Below are 26,798 nucleotides of genomic sequence, written 5' to 3'. Positions count from 1 at the left end.
GGCCAAAAAGACTCTCTCATGTTGCTCAAGAAAATCACTCAGAGATCATCTCATGTCCCAGTACATTCAAGGAAACAAAACTTCTTTAGAAGGAGGAAGTAATCAAAGAAAAAAATGAGAGTTATCAATTTCTTTTCTTACTGCAAGTGATTCATATGATCCTGAGAAATCTCAGTTGGATCTGCTATCAATGGTGCAAGTATCAAAAAGGTGCAAGTAATAGACAAGTCACAAGACATGTAAGTGACCCTTGAGCAAGAGTTCAGCAAGAGTTTAAAATCAAACCAAAATGATGAACAGAAGCTGGCACAATATAATTTCTAGAAACTTTTGAGTTTTGCCAAAAAGGTCAGGGAATCCCTTACAGATAGATGGGATTCTTATTGAGACAGCCATGGCAGACTCGGGGAATTTTTAGGTCAGAATAGTGAATTAATTAGGCAATTAACCAGCCTGACTTGACTGCACAGACTTAGTTTGTCCCAAAAACAGGATAGGGGAAAATTTGGACTACCTTGAAATATGGTAAGAAAGAGAAGCACTAACACAGGCCTGAACAAGTGAGCAATCACATGAAGAAAGAGATTAAAGAATTACGAAAAAAAACCTCCAAATTATTATAGAATAACACAGGTACCTAGCCAAGTAAATTTGGACTTGCAGAATGGTATCAGAGAAAGGAAGTTTTCCATGTAACATGGACTACAAATGAAAGGATAGTGGATACTGGTTTGGACATCACTATTTTTTCAGCAAACTTAAGAAAAAAGCTAAGAGGTGAACCCCTAACTGGCTGTGTACGTTGCTGACCAGGATGGGGAGATAATTTGTAGGAGGAGATAATTTTAAATGTAGGAAAACAGATTTTGATTGAATATGATGGAAATTTGAGAAAGAGATTCAGACAATTAAGAAACTACACAATCTGCTCCCTTCTTCAGAATGGCAAAACCCCCACCAAACCCTTATAAGACAACAACATTGTAATATATTGAAAATTAAGTGCATTGAGATGTAGCCTCTCATGATCCTGCCCATTGAGAGCGGTGCTCTCATGCCCCCCTGTGCAGAAACACAAAGGCAGCAGGAAAGGACAAAGAGTCACTCACACCCCTCCAGAGGCCCCAGATCTCAGGGGAAACTCAGTTGCTAAAATTTCAGTGCATTTGAGACAGCAGTCCATCCATTTGCAAACTGTTACTAAAAAGCTACAGATAATAAAGATAATAATGAAAATAAAGACGGGAACTGTGGTTGTAAAGGTCAAACGTGAGATGTATGTAATGTCAGTTTGGAAAAAATGGAAGGACAAAGGAGAGTCTCTGCTCAGTGATTTTACATTTAAGCAAGGAGCAGCAAATTGTTCTTTGTTAGCATTAGGATTCCCTCTCCAAACCAACAATCATAAATAAGAAACTATGTTGCAATGGATCACACTACATGGATAAGCTGTAGAGAAGGAGAAGTAGGAGAATCTGCTTTTTGTGAGGTGCAGAGAGCTAAATGGAGATATTTTAAAGACTTATTACCTTTTCTCATGGGTAAGCACTATAGATGTTATAGCAGGTTCATTGTGCTCCTCCCAAACTGACCTGTGGTAAGCAGTCAGTAGAAGCAGGTCCAGGTGGCAATGAAAGCACAGCTTTGTCAAATACACTAATCCTCACCAATTTATATTAACAGATGTTGCTTTTTTTGTGAGAGGTGAAAGAAGCAGTCTTCCCTGGCCAGATTGCTGTTTTTAGGGTTATCTTAAGGCAGGGATTGGCAGAAATTAAATTAAAGGAGAATGAAAAGTGACATATATAAATATATATATATATATATGACAAAAATGGATATTAATACCTCACATATAGCACAGCAAAGACATACTTAAGTTATTCCAGTGATTTATGCACAACTAAGTCTCTTGCTTGCAAAACAAATTCCTTCAATCTGGTCACAGATCTAATCCTAAAGTGGAGGAAACCTGTAGGTCCCAGCAGGTAGTCTCTGAGTTACACACATGCAGAACCACACAAGTTTAAACTACTGATCTGAAACATGATTTTCTTTCTTCCTTTTTTTTTTTTTTTAAGTGAAAAATCTTTTTCAAATTGACCAGTGATTAGAAAGAGCAATAGATAAATCTGCCAAACATCTGTACACCATTTTAATGAAAGCAAACCTTTAATTGATCTAAAATGTAAGGCTGTTGGAAAGTTATAAGCAGATGTGACAACACATTTGAAAAGAAAATGTCTTCAAGTTACAGCTAGAATACTGTGTAGACCACTCTGTGCTATGGGCAGTCTAGGAAATAATACCAGTAGTAAAATTTATAAAACATATTGGGATGGCAGGTGCTGCAGTTCATTGTTATGCTAAAAAACTCCTGACAATCTTCTATAGCAATTGCAGCTGCCTTTCTTTTACCAATGTATAATGATTATCCATCTGATTAGCAAATGTAACCACCTGCAGTTAACTGGTTTACTGGTATAACTACTTGCAAGGATAGAATGCCTTTCAAAATCAGGCGAGTTAGTGCTGAAACTAAACTGCTCTGTCAAAGTCTCATACTGAAAGAATATTTCAAGTGGCTTTGGAATTACCTGCACACTTAGGTACAAGTGCTTAGAAAATGGTTTTTATAAGATGTGAAAAAGTGTCCTAAAAACAGCCTCAGCAGATTTTAAAACACCAGGTAGCTCAGAAACTACTCTATGAAGGAAAACTATTACAACCACATTTTTATTACTAGATATAGCCTGCCACTACAGGCACCCAGGAATCTCAGTGAACACATTTAAATCTATACAGCCACTATACGTGGTCAAGTTCTCATCCTTTCTCTCCTCTTGCCTCAATGGTTGTAATCTTGCTTCTCATATGAAAAAGCTGCTCCTCTTCAGAATTCTTCACCTGGGCCTGTAAAATTCTACTCAGTCACTGGCCCAGGGCCATTTTACAGCTGAGTAAAATATTATTATTTCTTTTTATTAGTACAAGTCATCATGGTAAAGGATGGCAGATTTTGCATCTGAACTCTCAAATTTTCATGGCAATTTGTTTGGGGTGACCTTGCTCTTCTATTTAATCTCACCAGACAACAAAATATTTTAAAATATATGCAAATTATGTCAGTGTCCTGCTATGAGATACACAAGTAAAACTGTTAAACTTTTGGACACAAATTTTCATTAATGTCTTTAATGTCTCTTTTTTCTGTATTATTGGTTTCAAGGTAGTTTGCAGAACTTCCTCTGCAGATCTTCCTCTTTCCTTGTCCCACCTTTGTTTTCTGTGTGTTACATCAGAACAGACTCACTTTAAAACCTGCAATTCTATTTACTTACCTTTGTAAGTTCCTTTTAAATCTGAACATGAGTTTTTCCCACTCCTTTTCTGCTTCCTCTCATTTTCGAGAAAGCAGTCCAGCAAGGAACATTTGGGTAAGTCTCATTTCCATATGGAAAAACAGCATGACAGAATCACAAGTGTGTTTCCCCAACATGTCTCGCACTAACTGTTGATCCCACTAGCTGATTTCGACTAAACACAACCAAAAGGTAAACATCTGGAAACTACTGCTTCTCTAAATCCTCTGAAAAATCAGTACCCTGAGAAAGGTGCCCTTTCATTCCTCTCCCTGTCAGGTCACTCCAGGGCTCTAAGTCTTTGAGCATCCATACAGAAATATCTAAAATCTGAATTTTGCAAAAATTTGAGCAACAGGATTCCCATTAAATTCATCTGCACTCACATGTGCTGGAAACCTTTGGAAACCTCATTAGCACATGCCATAGGTATTTAGAATCTGAGGCAGTCCACATCAAGCCTGACATCTTGGAAACTGAGAGCAGTCCCTGTAGGAGCAGCAGAGGAACATTAAAGCAGAAAAGGATAAGTAAACACTGAAGTGCTCAGCACTATGCAAGCACTAAGCAAAGGAGCCCTCTGTCCCCAACCAATCACCTCCATGGTCTCTTTGTCACATTTGACATTTTTTGTCCTTTCTCTACCTCATTTATTTTCAACAATTGAAAAACGCCCTTTGAAATTTCATGTGCAACAAATACAATAATATGTATATTAATTTGGGGATAATTTTATATTAAATGGGGATACAGTTAAAGCAAGATTTTATGAATGCAAAGTTGCTATTCAGAATGTAACTATAAAAGTAAAGAAATATGTCCTAAACACTAAATTGTCCACAGATCATGGACAAGTATGTATGTAATCATTCAACAATGATACATAGCAAAATACTTTTTTAAAAACCCTGTAATTTTTATGGTTCACATTCTCAGGATTTTTTCTGTTCTCATATAAACCTTACTGCTCCCATCAAATCTGCAGGCTTACTTATGTAAATCGTTGTTGCAAAGTCAGGCTGCAAATCTGCTAAGAAACTGAAATTTTGCAACGAGGGAATTTGGAAACTTTTTCTTTGGAATTTTTGGGGATTCTTTAAAGGAGATCAAGGAGTTGATACTTTAAGCATCTGATCTTCTTTGTACCTTTTCCAGCTTATCCTCTCATTGAACCAACCCAGATCTCTTCCTATTTTCTCTTCCTGAGCAAACACCTTTCTTGCCTTCCAAGAAGAGGCAGCCCAGGGGAGCCCTGTGCCCCCAGAGCCCAGCTGCCTGCCAGGATGGAGATTTGGGGATCCCTGTGCCCCTGGAGCTCAGCTGCCTGCCAGGATGGAGATTTGGGGAGACCTGTACCCCAGAGCTCAGCTGCCTGCCAGGATGAAGATTTGGGGATCCCTGTGCCCCTGGAGCTCAGCTGCCTGCCAGGATGGAGATTTGGGGAGCCCTGTAGCCCTGGAGCTCAGCTGCCTGCCAGGATGGAGATTTGGGGAGCCCTGTACCCCCAGAGCTCAGCTGCCTGCCAGGATGGAGATTTGGGGAGCCCTGTGCCCCCAGAGCCCAGCTGCCTGCCAGGATGGAGCGGGAGCCAGTGCAGCACACGAGCACCACTTGGCATCACACAAACCTCCAGTGCCAACCAGAACAGACACAAAGGAATGTTAAAGAGCCGCTTGCTGCCTGCTCTCCCTGCTCACTACAAACCTTCTGAAGGTGTTTGAAACCCTTCTTCAAAACTGTAATTTGAAATGTGTCTCATCTCTGCCCTTATTGACAGTAAGTTGATGTGTCAGTTGGAGGCTGGCATCAACCATTTTTGGATGATTGGTTTCAAATCCTCTAATCAGCTTACCATCCAAATAATTGAGCTGTGTGTTGGGGAAGGCCCTTCGAGGCATGAGTGAAGACATTCTCCCTCAAGCCCTGGAGCAAAATTAGAGCTGTCATTTCCAGCCCCCCACATTGCCTGCACCTTCCAGCCAGAAGCTGCTTCATATGCCCCAGAGTGTCCTGATCTCCAGCTCCCCACTACATGTGTGTAGCTCATAGAAATGCAGCACCTTTTTTTTCTAAGAAATACTGATCTACTACTATACATGGAGATTTAAGCTAGGATTCAGACACATATTTTTCTTCTATTTTATCAAAATTTATAACCCTCACTAAACTACCCTTACCAGCCACTCTGTGAAACAATGGGAGACACACTGTGACGCTCATAGTGGAAGCCTAACTCAGAAGCGATATAAATAGCAAGGAAAATATATACATTAGTAGGGAACACAGTAACAGATGCAGAGCAAGATTTTCTGCTTGCACAGGCAGCCCATAATGGGCTTTATAACAAGGGCAGCATCCTGAGGGGTGATTTCCTCCCATGCTGTCCTCGCTTAAAGGGAACAAATTACCTCTTGCCAATAGGGATGATACAGCTGCCAGCTCCAGCACTCCCTTTCTGGCCATCCCACCTGGTGCAAAGCTCCCTCAGGAGGGTGAAACCCCAGTTTACACCCAAAAACATCACTGACAAAGTTTGTCCATTCCCCCAAGCTCACACTCCCCTGTCCATGCCATCCAGGACACCTGCCCCCTCCATCTTCCTTCACAGCCCTCCCTCCTTTCCAACAGCTAAAGGAGAAATGTGCTGGGAGCTCTGTTTTCCTCTTCTCTCACAAACTAGCACACCCTGGGTTTTATATCTTCCCTTTATTATCTTCCTTTTATTATCTTCCCTTATTTCCTAGTTCTCTGTAATTACATATTGGGACATCAAACGGTGAAGCAGGGACTGCTTTTGAAGGCTTTTATAATTAGCTTTTCTATTGTGTCCTCTAATACCTCCTCTGGCTTTAGATTTACTTTTTTCTGTTCACAACCTCCTGAACATATGGCAGTAAATATGCAGCATGCTGCGAGCTTCACCTGGAGTCTACTTACAATATATCTGCAATGTAAATAACAGACTTCGTGTCAGTCAATTAATCACACACCAGTGCTTGGCAGAGGGCAGGCAGATTGCAGGAAGGGAAATTGGAAAGTGGTGTCTTGATCAGCACTGGACTTCAAGTATTAAATATTACCTAAGTTGGCATGTTTCTCTGGCATCACCGCTTTTACCTAAAAATATTCTGTTACAATTGCATTGGAATTAATTCAAGGCCAAATTCTCCAGTCACTAGGACCATTTTGGTAACATTACATCCAATGGAAAAATGATCTCATTTCCACAGAACATGACCCAAATGCAAATATCATACAGAAATTAAGTTAAATTAAATTAAAATAAAATAAATTTAAAGTGATCCCATGATAATGCGCAAAATTAAAATATTGCCATTTCAGTAAAAGTGTTTCTTTTTGGTAAAATAAATTCAAATTAATTACATTACAAATGTGGTTTTTTCTTGTTTTTGCAACAATGCTTTTGAGCAAGACAAAATACTTTGTTTACCTGATTCACTTTATTTAACTCAAGAGATTCACAAGGATATCATCAATTATAATCAAAACCACATCATTTTATGCTTAAAAAAAAAAGGACTCTATCCCATTAGAGCTCTTCTAATTTGAAGATCTCAAAGGATTTTCTGCACTACATTAAAATCCTTGTCATTCCCATGGAGGACAAGTGAAAATACAGAAATAAATCATTTAATATTTAAACACACTTGCATAGAGCACAGCACAAAAGTTAAGATCTCATGGGAAGATCTTTCCTAATAACAATAAAAATCTCATTGAAGGTAATGGGGAATGCTGTTTATGGCTGAGATTCTCCCACATCTCACTGTACCTGGCCCTGAACTGGTCTCTGCCAGGGCTGGTGCCTGAGAAGGGCTTTGCCCCAAGGCTACCTTCAGGCAAGGGGACAAACAAGTGCCTTAGCCACCTTCCACCCAGCCCACACCACCAGAGTTCAGCCCTTCAGGTCTTCAAAGGCTTTGTATTATTGCCTTCATCCTCCTTCTTCTGAGAATTTATTCCCACAGGGATCCTCATGCTCTTTCTTTGCAGTTCCCTTCACAGAAAGCTCCTCTTTATGCAGGAGATGAAGAAAAACTTCAGGGACTGGATCAACCTTTGGTTTAAAAGCCATTGACCTCTGATGGTCATTAGAACTGGTTATGCATCCAGGACAACAAATCATCTTGTATATACGACTAGAAACCCAAGCCCCACTGCTGCTCCTCAGGGCTTTGGTGCAAGCGTGGGAGCTGAGGCTGCCAGTGCTGGGGCAGCCCTGCTATCCTGGGGACCCCCATCCATGCCCACCCTAGTGGAGAGTCGCCTCTCCCCATCACTGCCAACCTCTGCTCACCCAGGACAGGGCCACATGTTCCCCAGGCCATCCTGGCCATGGGGGAAGCCCCAGGACAGCCATGCCCTGGTGCCCAGCACCACAGGGTGCTGGTAGGAGAGTGTTTTTTATTTTCAGCAGCAAAATGAAAACTGTTCTCAGTGGGGATCAGTCCCTCATAGCTGCATTCCCCAGTGTCTGTAGGGTACAGCAAAGTACCCTAAGGAGTTTCTGTGCCTGGGGCATCTGCAGGGCCCCTCCTCTCTCTCTGTGTTCTTCTAGGGCTAATAAATAGCTGAGCTCACCTGACTGCCTTCAGTTGTAGTTGATGGCATAACCCTGGGTCCTTTTACTCTGCTGGCTACCAACTTCCATCAAGCTTTCAGGTCTCTTGCATCTTTGAGACCTGTATCCCTGCTACATTTGATTTACCAAGGTTAACCAACACATTCCAAAGGGAGGAGGATAGACAGTGTACTGACAGTACCCTAGGAAAGTGCCCATAAATTTTCTTCAGGGAAAAATATATTGATTTGCAAGCATAAGCATGCACAGAAGGCAACCACACCACAGCAGTGTAAAGAATATTTATTTACCATATTGGTCTACAACACCTTGTTATGCCAAGAATAACAGCACCAAAGCAATAGAGGCAAAAAACACATACAGGGACGCTTTGATATTTGGGACATTACTTACTGTGCAATGGTACTAACAACCACTGGGAGTAAAGGGAAGTTTAAGTGTTTAAAGGACGGCAGCTCTTGCAGGGATGTAAAAACTATTAAACTAAAAACTTCAGGGTTTTTTTAGTATTTTAGAGAATATGTGTTGGAATGGTTCCAACAGGCAGTACAAAAAGCATACATAGCCCCAGGAAAGGCCAGGTTCTATACTCGGCTTCCAGCCTCAAAAGATGGACAGGCAAAGCTGTGTGCCCAGCTTGTCCTGGAGGACAAGAAGGGACAGGCAGCCCTTCTCCTTGGCACCAGCCAGCTCATGGGGAAGTAGGGCAGAAAATTCAAAGGATCTCAGCCCAGGCCAGACCTGACATCCCCTTCCAGTGCAAAGGCTGCCAGTGCTGGGCAGGGGGATGTGCTGCCAAAAGCCAGAGGGGCTCAGGGAGGCTGGAACTGCTCCACATGGGATCCTGAGCAACAAATGGGGGAAAAGCCACAGACCTAGAGGTCAACATACCTAGTAGTCCATAACTCCATGATTTGGCCTCTGAAGTGAAGCATTTACCTTTCACCCACACAGCACCTTGGGTGCCTGCACATTTCCTGGCAGCCCCAGTACAGCCACAGGCAGGGAAACAGGGCTGTGGTTAACAACAACTCCAGCTCTGCCTCCAGACAGAGCAGCCCACTCAAACTGCAGCCCCCACTGGATTCAATTAAGCAGCTTTTTTCTCTGGACAGGACTTGACCATGGAGCAATGCTTGAGTCAGAAACAAAGACAAGCCCCGAGGCAGAAGATCTGATGGTATTTCTAAGTTAATTTATAATCACAGTGCTTTAACTCTTAAAAGATAAAGTAAGATGATGTTGTGATTAAGGTGCAGAATATCTAATTTGAGACATGCATAAAAGGAAATCAAGGAGTGCTATCTATCAGGAGATAACTGCAAGTCTTCCCCCATCACTATAAATCTTTCACTGAGAAGAACTACTATGCTATAAAGAACAAGAATTAAAAAAAAAAATTAAAAGTAGACATGTTAAACACTACCTAACAAGCTTCATGACATGAGCACAAAAGTCTTAAATTCAATGTCATAAATTCAATACCATCAGAAGATTGAGATACAAGGTCCTTAGAGACAGTGTCTTGTAAGTCAAGTACAATATTAAAAGACACTGAAATTTTTAATATGTGTTAAATATTTTAAATTCATAGATCTGATTCAGAGAACTATCTTAGAAACATCATCAACCTTTTTTCCCTTCTGATAGTTTTTTTTAATAGATTTGCCATGGTTTCTGCAATTAGAAGTATCCCCAAAATGTACAGAAAACAGATGAGACAGAAAATGACCTTGTGGACATGATCACATGCCATCATGATGCTTACTCCCATAAATAGCCCCAAACAGGCCAAGATTAATACCTGCATATATTTAAATTACCACTTTGAAAGAGATTAGACTTAAGGCATCCCACCTATTCCCAGAGGCAGCAGGCAGTGATTATTCCTTACAGGTATTTCCAAGGGGAAAACATCTTGTTCAAAAGTACTGAATGTTGTGATAGTGGCATATATAAAACCCTCTCCTTTTGGTTTCACATTTAGGGCACATAAGCCTTTATTTTCTGTTTAAATGCACTAATCTTCTTAACAGCATAATCAAGCCTTTAATATATAATATTATCAGTTTATATTTAGAAGGAATAACCATCATGTTAGTAGTGATGGAAGTATCTCTCCATTCATCTGACTGAAATACCCTGGATAAATCTCTGCCCAATTTATTTGCAGAGACAGCAAGCAGCTTTTTTTTATTTAAAAGCATTCAGTGGCAACATATTTTTAGTTAATATGTAAAAACCCTGCTTTAAGTTTGAGAAACACTTCTTTCTTATTCCATTTCTCACTGGGAAATGTTCCAGTTTGTACCTTTTTAAGTAACACAGGATTTTGCAGGCTACAAATTCAACAAAAGGTATTCCTACAGTGAATAGGTCACAAAACCTTCAACTTCATCTTTCCGAAGTTTTGTGTTCTTGGAAAGTAAAAATGAGCCTGAGCCCTTAGGTACAAATTTAAGGAAGTTCATATTTAAAGATATCCCAGAACTCTTTTGAGGTTTGTTTGGGGGTTTTTTTGTTTGTTTGTTTGTTTTTGTTTGTTTTTTTTGTTTGTTTTTTTGTTTGTTTTTTTTGTTTGTTTGTTTTTGTTTTGTTGTTTTTTGTTTTTTTTTTGTTTTTGTTTTTGTTTTTGTTTTTTTTTGTTTGATTGATTGTGGGTTTTTTTGTTTGTTTGTTTGGTTTGGTTTGGTTTTTGTTTGGGGTTTTTTTTGTTGTTTTTTTGTTTTGTTTTGTTTTGTTTTGTTTTGTTTTGTTTTCTGTTAAGTAGAACTGGAAGATTTTCTAGTAATTCCTAATTCCTGCCCAATATCCTACCAGCTTTGTACCCCATAAAAAGTGCTCCCACCAATACAAAACCTGAGCCAGATCTAAGCCACTGAAACATGGTCTTTGTGGGAGATATTACAGGGGGATTATAAAACACCAGACAGTAGAGCTGTCATTTGGCACATGACAGGCATTGCATTAGGCCTGCCATGATGCATACATTAAACATAATAAATAGACCCAGATCTCCAAAATAGGTATTAATGTCTCTCACATATATTTCCTTGTGGCACCTCTTCTGGTTCTGAAGAGCACATTAAAGGTTTCGCCACCCAACATGTAACTATTCATCCCACCAGCAACCTGATTGCCTGCAACAGAAAAGCTCAAGAAACAGTAAAATAAACAGGCGTTAACAAAGAATATCATGGAACATGCTCTTAAGTGTATAATTAAAATAAATTTGTTATCCTTTAATCATACCTAAACATTTCCAAATTACTCAAAAATAATGGAGAAAATGCAATGTGTTATTATCATTCATTCCCAATTTGTCTTAAAGGTAAATACCTATGTAAGATATTTGTAAGTAAAACCTAAAATTAAAAGGGCCATCAAATTCTGGCCTAGATAATTACAAAGGCATCAATCTCTCTTTGTACCAGAGCACAGTGCTCTTGATGTAAAAAAAGCACAAAGAGGATGATTCCCCTCTAATTCAAACAAATTAGAATCGCTCTGCATGCTAACCAGAACAAACACATGTTAAATTCAGCAGAAGAGATGAGAACTGAACTGCCATGCAGCTGGAACCTTTTCCAGATAATTTGACCAGGGCATGATTTTCCCACCAACACCTCTGCCCAGCAGTGTAGGGGGAAGCCACTACATGGAAGCAGTGGATGCTAAATCTCTGAGCAATGAGCCCAGCATTCTGAAAAAGCAGTGAAGAGAGGGAAAAACCTGGTAAGCTGAAAATCTGACTGCTCCCCCACATGTGATCATCTCTTCTGCCTCACCTGCCTGCACCTGCATGCCACAGCCAGGTTTGCCCCAATGCAGCACTGCCCCAAGAGGGATGGAAACTGCCATCCAGAGGTTCTGCATGAGCAGTAAATTAGGGAAATTTTCCAGAGGACAGCAGGATTAAATCTTGTCCTGCTGTCCAAAGATTTCACCTCATAACTCATATTATGTGATTCATCAAAGAACTGTGGGCTTTGCTGGCACTGATCCTCTTCCATGGTGATGACAGCCCTCACCTCCCTCAAGTGCTAAAAGCTGGCACCCTCCAAGACAGAATATGCAATTTTGGTTTGTCAACAATTTGACCATTCTGAAGAGTTGAGGTACTATGCTTACTGTCATCTGTATGAGTTCTGCAGCTCATGAAAAATCTACATGTTCTAGAGAAAATACATCAATCAGAACAAAAAAGGTCCCTATTTCCAACTGTTTGTATGTAGAAAACACTTGGTAACTGCAAAAAGAGCAGGATTTGTACATCTGGAATGAAAGGTTATTAGTTACAGTGCAAATCACTTACTGGTGTTTCTTAGCAGTTAGTGAAATGCAATCGAAAGAAATCTTGTAATGTAACTAATTTTACAATGTGCTTTCTCGAATGGAAAATATTGCAATTAGAAGGAGAATTTGCTCTCTACTGTAATCTCACTAATTGGGCAAAAGGCACTTGGGGGGGAATTGTTCATTGGGGGTTTGGGCAAGGTCCCAGAAGAAGAGTAGTCAGCATGTAATGCACTACTACCACTGCTCAAAGACAGTTTAGAGTTTAAAAACACCATTTGTACTAAGAAAACAGCCAGATGCCACTGCATTGGAGTTCTGTCAGTGATGAGCAGCATAAAGGCTCCCTAACATCTGCTACCACTTGATGAAACAAAACTTACATCTCTTTGAGTGAAAAGGTCTACAGAGTAATCTGGGCTGCCTGAGGCTGGGGAGGGACTGGTGCTGCCAGCTCTAGCCAAACTTTTTCATCTCTGCTGGTTGAGGCAAATTCTGCAAACATCACAGCCCTGCTGAAACTCCTTTATACTTCATAACTGCATTAACTACATATTGAAGGAAAAGCAGGGCAATAAAGAACACAGGGATCTCTTCCCTGAAGGAAATAAACCTGCATCATTCAAATGCAATTTCTATGTCTGCTCTCAGCAGTTCATTTCTGTTTGAGGTGGACAACCCTGTAAATATTATTCTGTGAAGAAAAAAGATAATTTTAAAGACATGAAGGTCTCTTTATCTAGTTCAATGAACCACGATTCTGTAGATGCACTGCAACAGGTTTTCCAGATCAGGAGCAAAGTACCCTTTAATTGTAAGACATGCAAAAAGGAGGGAAGGGAGAGATCTCCTCTAAGCCTTTTTTACCAAACACTGCAACACAGAAAAGATTTCTGCTGAAAAATAAAACTGAAAAGTTACTAGATATAAAGGAAAATGTGGTCAATTTACACATTAGTAGCCACAAAGTAACCACAGGTATCATTATAGAAAATGTGAGTTTATTACCTTGGAAATCTTACTATTGCTACTGTCCTTTGCTGCCTTAAGGAGTGAATTATAATTCTGCAATTTATTTTGGGAACAAACACGAGTGGAGAAGTCTGAATCAGATCTGTGCAGTGGCCGGAAATTAAATGGTCAACTTGTCAGAAGTAGAACTGTTCAATTTTTGGTTCAGTGACCAAAATGAAAAGAAAAAGAAAGAAAAAGCTTGGGCCAACATAAAAGAAGTACTTGGGGATCTGTCACAAAAAAATAAATTAAAATATCAGTTAGGTCAATACAAAAATCTTCAATGAACCCAAAAAAATTAGATAAAGACTTTTGTTCAAGCAGAAAAGTCTCATTCCATTTTCTGATTATGCATGTAACTTTCTTTTGTACAGTCAGTTTCACAATTAAGATACTTTTCTATGTTTAGAAAGTAATAGTAATATATTTCAAATATTTCAATACTTCTCCCCATTTCCCATTAAAATGTTACCAAATTCTATTCAAATACATTATCAGTTTTCATCTTCGACAAAATCAGATTACAAATTAATTCACTACAAACATGGAAATTCTAACTGAATAAATTCAGAGAATCATAGAATAATTTTTCTTGGAAGACCTTACATACCACCTGGTTCCAATCTCCCTGTCATGGGCAGGGACACCTTCCACTAGACCAGGTTGCTCAAAGCCCCATCCAACCTGGCCTTGAGTGTTTCTAGGGATGGGACATCCACAACTACCTTGGACAACTTATTCCAGTGTTTCATCACCCTCACAGCAAAGAATTACTTCTTAATATCTAATCTAAACCTGGCCTCTTTCAGTTTGAAGCCATTCCACCTTGTCCTGTCACTACATGCCCTTGTAAAAATGCCTCTCTTGTTGACCTTTGGATACCAGAAAGCTGCTCCAAGCTCTCCTCAGAGCCTTCTCTTCCCTGGGCTGAACAGCCCCAATTTTCTCAGCCTGTCTTCCCAGGAGAGGTGCTCCAACCCCCTGATCATCTCCACGGACCTTCTCTGGACTCCCTGCAACAGGTTCAAGTCCTTCTTATGTTGTGAACTCCAGATCTGGGTACAGAACTGCAGGTGGGGTCTTGTGAGAGTGGAGCAGAGGGGCAGAATCCCCTCCCTCACCCTGCTGACCATAATGCTTTGGATGCAGCCCAGGACATGTTTGGCTTTCTGGGCTGTGAACATTCATGTTCAGCCTCTCATCCACCAGCATCCCCAAGTCACTCTCCGCAGGGCTGCTCCCAATCCATTCTCCACCAGCCCATTGCTGTGGTTGGGATTCCTCATGCAAGAATACTATCAACTTGAAAAACTATCTGACAGGGTATCAGCCATCAGCAAATGAACTATTGTACTTGGAAAGCATTAAAGTATTTGCCAGAGGTTTTGGATCTTTGTACTAACCTGAATGATATTCTGAAGACGACACTTTTTTTGGGCCAGAGTCAGAAGAATTTCTGTACAAAAATGTTTAACACTGTTTAAAATGTTTAACTTTAGCCATGGATTCTTTTTTCCAAACATACTGGACTATTTCCAAACATACTGGACTATTTCCAAACATACTGGAACTATTTTTTAAGCACTTTTAAATACTGATTCTTTCATTTTGATACCTGGCATACCCACAAACTGCTGCACTGCAAGGCTGAGCAACAGTTTGTTAAACAAGGATCTTTGCCTTGGCCAGTTTGGCTGTTTTGTTTCTCTTTGCAGTTCTTGCTATGATAATAATAATTTCATCCAGTGTCCAGAAGAATGTGTCTAATTCTGGAAGGAGTGTTGTTTTTTTCTAGCAATGCATTTCCCCTGTGACATAGGAACACTGGAAGGTTATTGTGGGCTGGAAGCCACAGCTTGTTTAGCCAGAAAGATAAATATTATCTATATTTCTTGTTCTTTCCTATGCATTGTATTGTCCCGGAGAGCAATGGAAACAGTGGAAGGCAAATGGCAGAGACCTTGCCAAGCCCCGTGATGTGATGAATGACTTCTCACATCCCAGGGCCTGACATGAGGAGAGGCCACAGAGGGTCACATTGCTGTTTTCAGATGTTAAAAAGGCTGATTACACACCCATTGCTTTCATTTCTAGCACAGGAAGAGCTCCCCCATGCAGGATCCACATGGGAAGACACAGGTTTGCCATGAAGTATTTTTCTGCAAGAACACAGGCCTCCTGCCCAGGAAAACTGATTTTCGTCATCCTTGCAACCTCTCTATTAATGAATATTCTACCAGACTTTTTAAATTATATGACCACAAACTACCTCTCAGCCATCGAGAGAAACATATTCCCAGATTTCTTCAAGTCTTCTGGGCAGCAAGTGTTGTGTGCTTTCTCTTTTCCCACTTCCTTCCCTCCTCTTTGCCATCATGTTCACATGGGCAGACAGTCAACTTCCACTACTCCCCCATACATTCCCAAGGAGCAACCTACGTAGCCACTTATGGACAACCAATATGAAAATCCCTTCAAATTCAAGATGGGCAGGAGCTGCCTGCAGATGGGATGCAGCAGCATGAGGAGAGGAAAACAGCATTTGCTTTTGGATGCATGCCTGTGCATGAGAGGGAGCTTGCTTGATGGATTTCCCTGTACAGAGGTTTTTTCTATGCCAACTTTTGATTATCTAACTGCACTCTTGAAAATTACACTGAAGAGATGGAAAGAGGGAAACAGTGAGATCCCTTATTCTGTGTGCTTTTCACCAGCTGGACCACTCGGTGTACAGCCACATTGCAGCCAGGCTCTGGAAGGGACATGGGACAGGTGCCAGCATGCAGCCACCCATGGCAGCAAGGAATGGTGAACTGGACAGAAGGAGACACAGGCACAGCTGGAGCTAGGGCTGGCAGGCAGACCCTTTTCTTGTCTCAGCTCTCTTGGGTCATACCTGTTTATTTACAAAACTACCCTTCAAGCAGACAGGGGAAGAATAAATGATTGTCTAATCTAAGGTAATCAAAATTTTGCTAAGCCTGGGGCAAGAGCTCTTAGTATTTCATCTCACTCTGGTTTGTAGCTCAGTTCCCATAGGCCAATGAGCACAGCCCTGTCTCCTGTGGGAAACAAGCAGTCACCAACCTGTACCTGTGAGTAGAAGCCATTCTGGGAAACACACAGAGACCTTCTTGATGATTAATCAGCTCAGCCTGCTGCAGAAGACCAAGAGCACTCCTGTTTCCCCTCTGCTGTATCTTACAAAATCAAAGAGAGAAACCAGCAACCACCCTGCATGGCTGCAGGCCCCAAGGCTTCTGCTCCAGGAGAGACACAGCAATAGTTTTACACATGGCTTCACAAATATGTCCAAGACTCAGTGAACCCCAACACCCATAAGGCTGAGCTTATTAACAAAGCTTCTCATCTAGCAAAACCAAATAACATTTTACTCTGGGCACCTGAGTCAAATACTCTGCACTGTCCCTTGGAGCTGCTTCCTCTGAGCAGGCAGAGAGGAGACGGGGAGGAGGTGATGGGGGTGAAGGCAGACAGGGCCACCATCCATCTGATGCTTCCTTGCTGGTACACAGCTCTTCAGCAAGGAGCTGGGGACAGGCTGTCCCCAGGCAGGTACACCACCTCCCTCCAGCAGAGCAAGGCATCCCCTCAGACAGTGTCTGTGGGGAGCACTGGTCCCACTGCAGGGCTGGGTACACTCTGGGATGTTTGTCACCCCAGGAAAATGGGACAGAACTCAGGCATGCACTGAGGCACTTGCACAGGATGGAGAAACCTGCAGCATACAATATTTTAGGAAGGTCAATGTTGAAGTTTGACACAAAGTGAGGAGAGATGGGATGTAAGACAGGGTAGTGTAAGGTAAAGCTTGCACCTGAAGGGAGATGGATTCTGCTGTCACTCAGGGCTCTTGCAGGTTGAACTTCAATAGACACAGTCTGGGAAAAGCCATTGATTTCTCTTCCCAGGGAGATGCTTGTGAAACTCTCACAACCGATATTAATATCAAAGTGCTAGAGAGGAGCAGGGAACAGCCACTTCTGTTTTGTTGTCAGGATGGAAAAATACGGCAAGAGAGATGTTACAAAGACTGTAACAAACAGTCTTCATTTTGGTATAAAAGCCTTTGGGAAAGTGCCTGAACTCCCTTCCTGCTCCCCAGCAATTTTCACAAGTCACTCATGTCCAGTCCCCCAGGACACATCCTGCTTTCTAGACAGAGATGTTCACATAAAAGACATTGTTTACAATAGGTCATGAGGAAACACTAAAAGGTAGCAGGCAGTGATGTCCTGATTCCCTGGGAAGACCAAGGATCCCCCTTGGGTGGACAGAAAGGAGCTTTGGGGAGACCTCTACCAGCAAAACCCACATCACCAAACAGTATCCCCAAACAGAAAGCCATGCTGAAGGCAGCAGGACAAGGATGAATAGCCAACAACCACAGTGCAGGGAGTCCAGAATGACGCAGGTGATGCTGAGGTTGGTGAGACAAAGAACAAGCCCACAGGTGCCTCAGCCTGAGGCTAAGCTGAGCCCAGCTGCCCAGGGAACACTGATGCCATGGAGGCAGCAGCCACTCCAGATGGTTGCAGGAGACAATGGCAAGGAGCCTGTGGCTCTGTGCCTGGCCACTGGGCACCATCTCCAGCCTCAGCCAGGACCTCTCCAGCTGCAGAAGGACAGAGTAATGCCTGGTCCTGGACTGTAGAATAAACAGGTACAAACCCTAATGCCCCAATAAACCACAGTACCCCCTCTCCATGCAGGTTATACACACCTCCAACATGGTCTTATTTAAGGCACATTTTCAGTGAGAAATAGATTAAAGCAAAACAAAGTCTTCAAAATACCCACTTCCTTGATCCTTTTCTTCCTTTTAGAAAAAGAGTAAAATGTGTAGCTGTGGGGCACATCTGAGCACTGAAGGGACCTGGAGAAGGTCCTGTGGGCATGGACCTGCCAGATCTCTGTCTCTGTGATGCCAGTGTCCACTGGCAGAGCCCAGCAGGAATTATGTGACACATGCTATGGTTTTCCATTTCCAGGACTGACCTAAGAGAAGGAGGAATGGAGGAAGACTACCTGCCTAACAAGAAGGCATTGTGTTGACAACCTAAGAAGGTCTTTCCCCCTGCAATCTGCTAGTGTGCTTTGACAGATGTCAAAGATTGCACTTAGAAAGCTTGTCCTATGTTTATCCCAAAGGTGAGTCCCAGCTGGTGGGAGAGAAAAAGGTGGGAATTACACAAACATTCCAGACACACATTGCACTCTGTGCACCTTTCATGCCCAATGAAAAGGCAGGAAATGTTAAGACAAAGAAAGGAAGCATGTTAGAAAGACTGAACCTTTCATCAGAGACTATTGAAATTCTCATAACAAGGGCTGATATGAAAGGTTGCTTATTCTCAGAGGTAAGACAGTGCCATTTCCTTCCCTCTCCATGCAGCAAACACTCATGACAAATCTAAACCACAGCTGTAGGGCATGAGACACACAATGAAAATAAAGGTTGCATCTGAATCCATCCCAGCTGCATCACCACAGCTATTATCAGATTGAAAATCATACTTCAACCAGTCAATATGCAAATACTGTAGTACTGCACCATCATAAAAAGCTACAATTTCAAAAGGAGTGGCCTCCAAAAATCCACATCAAGGCAATAATAAGGAAAATGAGAAATTATGCCAGTCTGACAGTCTTGCCCTGTTTTACCAAATGAACTAACAGAAGTTTGGTGGAATGATCAGTAGGAAATGGAGAAACATCCTACACACCACCATGCCAAGGTAACCGACTTTTAAATCATTTACTGGTCACCTTTGGTCTTGAGGGTTTATCTCTTGTTATATATGTATATATACATATACACACCTATTTTAATGTATACTTGTTTATATGCAATTACAAATATTAATTGTTTGTAAGAAAAATGCATGTTAGAAATTTCTACTTAAAAGCAGTTTACATGGACAGATTTTGGCAATGAATTCCACAGATAAATTATGCATATTAGAAAATATCTCAGGACACAAAAATCAGAAAATATGTGCAACACTCTCACTGAAACAGTATTTTTGCACCCTTTAACCATTTAGAGGTTTCTTTTATTCCTTGACTCCAGTGCTGGGTGACATGCCATAAAAAGGTTCATGCACACATGGCAGCCCCCCCAGGCAGCTCCAGGCCTTGGACAGTGAACTCGCTGAGGCAGAGATCACTTTTTCATGTACACAGCCCTGCCCAGCCCAGTCTGCCCTGCCCAGACCCACAACACCAACAATGCTGTGTCTGTCCCACAGTCAGATGTCACCTCACAGATGTGGGTCACTCCATGCTGGCTTTGATTTCTGTTATTTGGGGCAATCAAGTCTCCTTTGCAGGGGGGAGCAGCCCCCTGATGAGGGGAGAAAGGATTTAACTGGAGATTACATCTCTTCTGCAAATTTGCAAGAAAGGCTCATTTAGGCCTTTGTGGACCTTCTACCTCCTTTCATCAATCCTGTGCCTGACTACATCTTCGGCTGGGCCATCTGCTGGTGCTTATGATGCCCACAAATTAGTGATGACAGCCAAAACCGTTGAAATCAAACATCTTCCCTAGTGAAACACAGTCTGTAAGAGGCTGTCAGTTATGACCTTGCCTACCTTTTTCTTTTAAGGTTGGCTCTCTTCATCAGTCTCTGGTCACAGGATCCTAAATGCATAACTCTTTAACATTTGTAAACACACACCACATGAACTTTGGGGCCAGCTTCAAAAATATAGACAATGCATTGGTCAGCACCAAGACTTAGAAACTCATATTGCCTCAATAACACACTAAGTAAGGCTCAGATCTGAGAAATTCAAACAGGCCACAGTACTCATAAATCAGCCTTCCTTTTGCAAAACTTACTTCATGCAAGAGAATCCTAAATACAGCAGAGCAGAGTCAGGGTGCACTCTGGAGGCTCTGGTGGATGAAGGCATTTTTAGTAAATGCTGACCCAAGGTGAAATTTTTATGTGCTATGAAACTCTTATGCAACTGCAAGATATTGCTAAGGACCTCAGAGGAAAGGAGAGACTTGAAGATCAAGGGTCTTCCCCATTCCTAATAACTCCCTCACCATTGCTACCTATTGCCAGACTCAGGTTTTTAATGTAATGTCCCTTAAGAGAAGAGTTCTAAAATAATCCCTGGAGCTAACTGGACTCCCACGAGCAAAAAATTTTCCACACTTCTTTAATTTTAAACAGAATATGATGGAAGTCTCCATTCTTCCAGAGATCAGAGGAGGGTGTAAGTGGGTGACACAAAAGGTTTTGGGGGAATAGCCTGCAAAAGACTCAAGAAGCTGACCTGGTTCTTGGGCTGATGCTGGATAACAAAGATGCAAATCTGCTCTTCTGTTACTGGTGCACTAACATCACTTCGTGTGCACTATTTACTTTTACTGACTCACTAAAAGCTTCCTACACTTCAGCATAACTGGTGCAGAAAGTATCCATGTCTGAGTTTCTGCCACCCAGTTACAACCCTGATTACACCTTAAGTCGCATCACTACTTAAATTCCAGGGGTTTTTTTCTTCCCTTCCTTTGTGTCAAACTCAAACAAGTTTTTATTTAATAATGATCTGAACAATAAGAATTTACAACAAAAATGCCCATCAAAAATGTAAGTAATTCTAATGAAAAGAGATACTAAGTCACAATCTGTATTTCTAAAATACAATAGTTAGTAACAAAGGTGGAATTGGACAGACTGTAAGCAACACTTTATCAGTGCTGAAACAGTGTACAAATACCACTTAAAATAGTTAAAAACTATTTTTTACAACCTATCACAGCAACAGTTCTAGACAATATACAGTATATCTAAGAATAGTAGCAGTCATAGATGGAAACTGATAACATTTGGGGACTGAAGGTTAATCTGTTCTCGAAAAAAAAAAGGAACAATAGAGAGTGAAATAGAAACTCAAGTCCCATTAAAGAAAACTATTTTAAGGGCAGAATGATGAGTTTTAGCATCAATCATGGGAAAACAGTTCAAAATTTTTCTTAAAAGATCTAAATTTGAAACCTTGGGAAAAAGGAACTGTTTGCAGTGACAGCAAAAAAAAAATCTTCAGGGATAAGAACAAATACAGTATAAAGATAATCCATTTGTATTTTTTAAACACTACAAATCTGACTGTTCATTTTGAGCTTTCTGTGATTAAGGTCAGTAAAGACTCAATGTTTAGTCAAGTTTATCCTTATTTCTTTATTGAGTTCCAGTGTACTTATCTGCCTGTAAATCATGGTACATGCTCTCAGCACTGAAGGCGCATTGACATGGATTAAAAAAATCAACTGCAGATTGCAAATAAACCCAAATGGAGTTGTATAAAAATTTTCAATTTGCACTGGTATTGGGTTGATTTTTTTTTTTTTTTAAGAAATTATATTCTACTCTGCATATCACAGAGGAAAACCCAGGAGAAAACCAAACGAGGATCATCCCTATCAGGAAAGCTACAAACCAGCCAGGCAAGCCCTGGTGCTGCTCCCTGAACATGCAGCCACCCCCTGGCTGAGAGGAAGCTGAGCAGGTGCCTACATTAAACCAGTGCACACTGTCAGTTTGCATTTGAGCAAGCTCATAAGTGCTTTGCCAGCTCAAGGACTTAATTACATTTGAAATAAGCTAATTCAAGGAATAAAAGTCTGCCAAAGGTAATAAAATTGTTTGCTGATGTATCAAGTCAGTCCTCTTATATAAAAGAGCGTATTTATATGCAGCATGGGTCTGGTCCTATTCAATCAGTGATTAAATATTTACTGTTTGCAGGAATAGGGCCAAATCTGGAGTAATTTTAAGTATTAGGGGAGAAGTGCTAAATCCTAATGTAGCTAATTTAACTAGGCAAAGTAGGGAATATTATTGCCTTTGTTTTACTTATGAAATTCAGAGGCAGAGGGAAATAAAATGCCAGATTCAGAGAAGCCACTTGCAGAAGCTCTTGTGCTTCCTGGGCAAGCGTCTTCTGCAACACATGCTGCTCCTCTCCCGTTGTGTTGGGCAAAGGGCCGAGAGCCCCTGTCACAGCTCCACTGGCTGCACAGTGGTTTGACTGCCCCTCTGAGTGCCCAAGGAAATGTCTAAACAAATTAGCAGAAAGCCAGTGGCTGATTTTTTTAATCAGATTTTTTTTCTCATCCAGCCCTTGGCATAGAGTTTCATCCCATTCCCTCCTCTTTGAACTGGATGTTCTTGGACGCTGCTGTCACCTGTTCTTGTAGAATGAAGGGGCAGTAAAACAGGGCCTCACTGGAACTTGCAAAGATTCTGAGCATTTTAATACACTTTCTGAGCAGGTGAATTTTCACTGTACATATGTAAATCTCCCTTTGTCCTGTGCTTCTGTGCAGCATATCAAAAATCCTGCTCTGTGTCCCTGCAACACCACCTTTAAAGTTTTATTTTTAATGATAAATGATAAATTCTCAACCAGCACAGATTGGCATTTTTCAGCATCGTTAAACTGTATTATATAAAATTCCAAGTTGCTTCAAATTATTTCTTCAGATTGTATACTCTGGGTAGTTTTTATTTTATTTTTTTCTTGTGCTATAATTAACATTGATAATTGTTATATTTAAAAATAACCACATATTTCAAAATATCTAACTGATGAAGTGTGCTTAGCTCAAGAATATGTCTGCTGCACTGTGCATAGCAAATAGACAGTGCTTCTTGACATGGTTTGGCATGGATAAGTTTTTAATCAATGCACGAATTTGCAAAGAAATCATCATTGCAAGTTTGATATAAATGAGGAGTCCGGCTCACACCGGGGTGCACCTGCACCTTGCACTGTGTAAACAAGTTAGTTTTCAAGTTCGGCTTGTGGGCTTCCTTCTGTTTTCACACTTTGAACGCGTCTGATTTCTTTACCCTTGCTTCACACGGTGACTTTACGAGACAGCCCGAGATGTTTTTTGCAGAGCAGCGGTGGGGCCTGGGCAGTGCAGGGCAGTGCGGAGCAGGGCTGGGGCAGTGCGGGGCAGTGCGGGGCAGTGCGGGGCAGGGCTGGGGCAGTGCGGGGCAGTGCGGGGCAGTGCGGGGCAGTGCGGGGCAGGGCTGGGGCAGGGCTGGGGCAGTGCGGGGCAGGGCTGGGGCAGTGCGGGGCAGGGCTGGGGCAGGGCTGGGGCAGTGCGGGGCAGGGCTGGGGCAGGGCTGGGGCAGGGCTGGGGCAGTGCGGGGCAGTGCGGGGCAGGGCTGGGGCAGTGCGGGGCAGTGCGGGGCAGGGCTGGGGCAGTGCAGGGCAGTGCGGGGCAGGGCTGGGGCAGTGCGGGGCAGGGCTGGGGCAGTGCGGGGCAGTGCGGGGCAGTGCAGGGCAGGGCTGGGGCAGGGCTGGGGCAGTGCGGGGCAGTGCGGGGCAGGGCTGGGGCAGTGCGGGGCAGTGCGGGGCAGTGCGGGGCAGTGCGGGGCAGGGCTGGGGCAGTGCGGGGCAGTGCGGGGCAGTGCGGGGCAGGGCTGGGGCAGTGCGGGGCAGTGCGGGGCAGGGCTGGGGCAGTGCGGGGCAGTGCGGGGCAGGGCTGGGGCAGTGCGGGGCAGGGCTGGGGCAGTGCGGGGCAGTGCGGGGCAGTGCCCGCCGCAGACGGGAAGGCCTGGGGGGCGGGTTTGGCCGGGCCAGCGGAGGCTCCGGGAGATGCCGCAGGCGCTCCCCGGGCGGGCTGGGCGCGGAGCGGGGCAGCAGCGGCCCCGCAGAACCCGACAGAGGACACGGGGAAATCCCGCCAGGCGCAGAGGTAGATTCATAGATTCAAAGACGTCGCATTTTGCTCGGTGAGACGCAAAACAGCGAGGGAAAGCCCAGCCTTCTGGGGCGCAGCTGGGGCGCTGCTTCCAGAGCTGGCGCTTCGAAATTCAAAACCCTTTTAAAAGGGCGAGCGGCAGAAGAGCATCCCCAGAGAAAGAACCTCTGTCCCTGCTCCTCAGCACACAGGACAGCCCTGCCCGCCGCCATCCTCTAGCCCCAGACCAGCAAAGAGGGTTAAATAGGGGCTGGAGGCTCGGGGGGAAAGGCAGCAAAGGAAAGGGGTGATTCTGTAATTGACGTGGTTGAAACATAATTTCAAAAACTCCAGCATTTAAAATAGTCTGAAATGGAAATCCCAGCTTCTTTTTTTTCTTTCTGCACATCTGTGGTTCAGCAGGTTGAATGCAATTTACCTAACGGGAGTGTGGATTACGGGCTGTAAGATCTGAGGTTCTAAGGGAAAAATAATCTGATGAAGCCATAGAACTTACATATGTGGGTTTTTAGAAAGGCCACTAGTATTTTAAAATCAAAAGTTTCCTATGAATTGGGTAAAACTATGCTGTTAAAGCTTACACATAGGCAAAACTTCAGGATTCCTTATATTGTGTGAAAATGAGTATTTGATGTGTTTGGGGTTTTTGTCTTTACACTAAAAATTTCAATTAGAATCTTCACGTAACTCAACTATTCAATAATTTACCTGAAACTTAAATTTTGAGCTGGAACATATCAAAGCCAGAAGTTTAATTCCATCTTTAGCCAGGGACTATCACACAGTAGCTGCTCTTGAGCAAGGTGTTTAAAATAAACATTTACTATCATTTTCTCTGGTTTCCAATCGCCTACTGCTGAATTAGCTGCTCTTATTCCGTGGCATCGCAAACTCCAAACACACAAAGAGAGAAGAAGGATTAGGGAATGTAGCCTTAAGCAATCTCCCACCGTTATGGATTTAAAAACGTTTCACATATGGAAGTTTTCTATGCAGAGCAAGGGTGATGGGGCTGTTGCACAGCGCCGGCTCCCAGGGGCGCTCTGCACTCCCCAGGGCGCTGTACCTGCCCCGGGACCCCGCTCGGCCCTGGGCTCTGCCCCCAGGCAGAGACACCACTTTGTCAACAACTTTGCCTGTTTTTTTCTCCTCCGCCTGGGCGCTTACAAAAAGTGGGATTTTTAATTAATTCTGGGCACGACCTTCCATCTCCAAAGGCACCTGTGAGTGCCTGACCCGCGGCCGCGGCCCGTGGCCCCGCAAAGGAGCAACAGGCTGCGCGGTGCCGCCCCGCCCGGCGCCTGCCGGGGACACGGCGGGGACACACGGCGGGGACATCGCGGGGACACACGGCGGGGACCCGATGGCAGCGCGCAGCCCCCCAGGAGCGGAGGATGCCCTCGGTGCCCCGAAAGCCACTCAACTGGGAAAGGGACAGACCGCCGGCAACTTGTGCGGCTCTGGATGCGTCCCAGGGCCGGCTGAGGAGCGGGGACTCGGAATTTCCTCCGCTCGGGGCTGCGCCCGGCGGGAGCGGCGCCGGGACGGGAGCGCGGGCGGCGGGGCCGCGCCCGGGGCAGGTGGGGACGGTCCCGCACGGCCGGGGCTGCCCCGGGGCACACGGCCCCGTCCGGGGCACCCGCTTCCCCCCCACCGCTCTCCCCCCCGCGGGACGCCCCGGGGCCGAGCAGCGCCGAGCCACCACCTACCGTGGTACTCCTGGCCAGGCACGTAGGCGGAGGGGTTGCCCGCGATGTGGAGGGCGATGAGCACCTCGCCCTGCTCCCCGTCGCCCTCCAGCTCGCCGTGGTGGGTGCAGAGGAAGAAGAAGGGCGAGAAGCGGGCGCGGGGCGCAGCCGCCCGGCCCGCCGCCAGCAGGGCACCCAGGGCGGCCAGCAGGCAGGGCCAGCCCCCGGGGACGCCCCGCCGCTCCATGCTGCTGCCGCCGGCGCCGCTGGGGCATCCAGGGCACGGCGGGGCCGCTCGCTCCGCTCCGCTCCGCGCCGCGCGGGACGGGGCGGGCCGGGCCGGGACGGGGCGGGCGCTGCCCCCCGCCGCGGCCCGCGGGACTTCGGGGGGAGGCGGGAGCGGGGCGCGGAGCGGAGCTCGCCGAGGGCAGGGGCGGCCCCTCCGCGCCCGACGAAGGGCTGCGCCGTCCCCGCCTGCCGCTGCCGGGGTGCGGGGCGCGGAGCTCAGAGTGCGAGGGCTGGGAATAATTTATTTCCCCCGGTGCCGGGGTGGGAGGGAGGGGAAGGTCCCTCCCCTCCTCCTCCTTCTCCTCCTCCGCCGCCGCCCGCTCCTCCTGCTCCTCGCTCCGCACGCCGGTGCGCGGTGCTGCCGCCGCGGGCACGGGGCTGCGGGCTGGGCTCTGCCGCCCGCCCTTTGTCTGCCGCCGGGTCCTGTCCCTGCCCCGTCCCCGCCCTTGCCTGCACTAACCAGCTTCTGCCCCTGGCTCAGCTCCCGGGTCCCAGCCCATGCCCTGCCCTTGCCTCGGTCTCTGTGCCTCCCCTGCCCCTTCCCCTGCCCCTGTCCCAGCCCTTACTCCCCACCCTGACACCTGAGATCGTGCTCCTCCTTGTTCCCTTGTCCCTGTCTCTCAGCCTTTACCCAAATGTCTCTGCTTCTACCCCTTTATCCATCCTTTTGTCCCTCTGCTCTATCTCCTGTCTTTAGCCCTGTTCATGTCCTTGTCTCTCTGTCCCTGCCCTGTGCACCTGCTCCATCCCCTATCTTTTTGTCCCTATTCCTCTGCCCCAGTCCCTGT

At 44.4% G+C, this 26,798-nt stretch overlaps 1 protein-coding gene across 1 annotated transcript in view; it reads right to left on the bottom strand.

Moving 5' to 3' along the window:
* RELN (reelin) overlaps positions 1-25,969 on the bottom strand; it is a gene marked incomplete at its 5' end in the record, with an annotated part of 276,672 nt that extends 250,703 nt beyond the window's left edge. Inside the window, one exon of the mRNA XM_083859081.1 lies at positions 25,744-25,969. Coding sequence (XP_083715207.1) covers positions 25,744-25,969 — 226 coding nt within the window. The remainder of the gene's footprint in view (positions 1-25,743) is intronic.
* Positions 25,970-26,798: the final 829 nt, after the last annotated feature.

The sequence above is a fragment of the Zosterops lateralis genome, assembly GCF_965231275.1.
Source record: "Zosterops lateralis genome assembly, chromosome: 4".
NCBI classification, from domain to species: Eukaryota; Metazoa; Chordata; class Aves; order Passeriformes; family Zosteropidae; genus Zosterops; species Zosterops lateralis.
The sequence above is the reverse complement of the archived record's forward strand: the minus strand, read 5'-3'. Positions and strand labels throughout refer to the sequence as shown.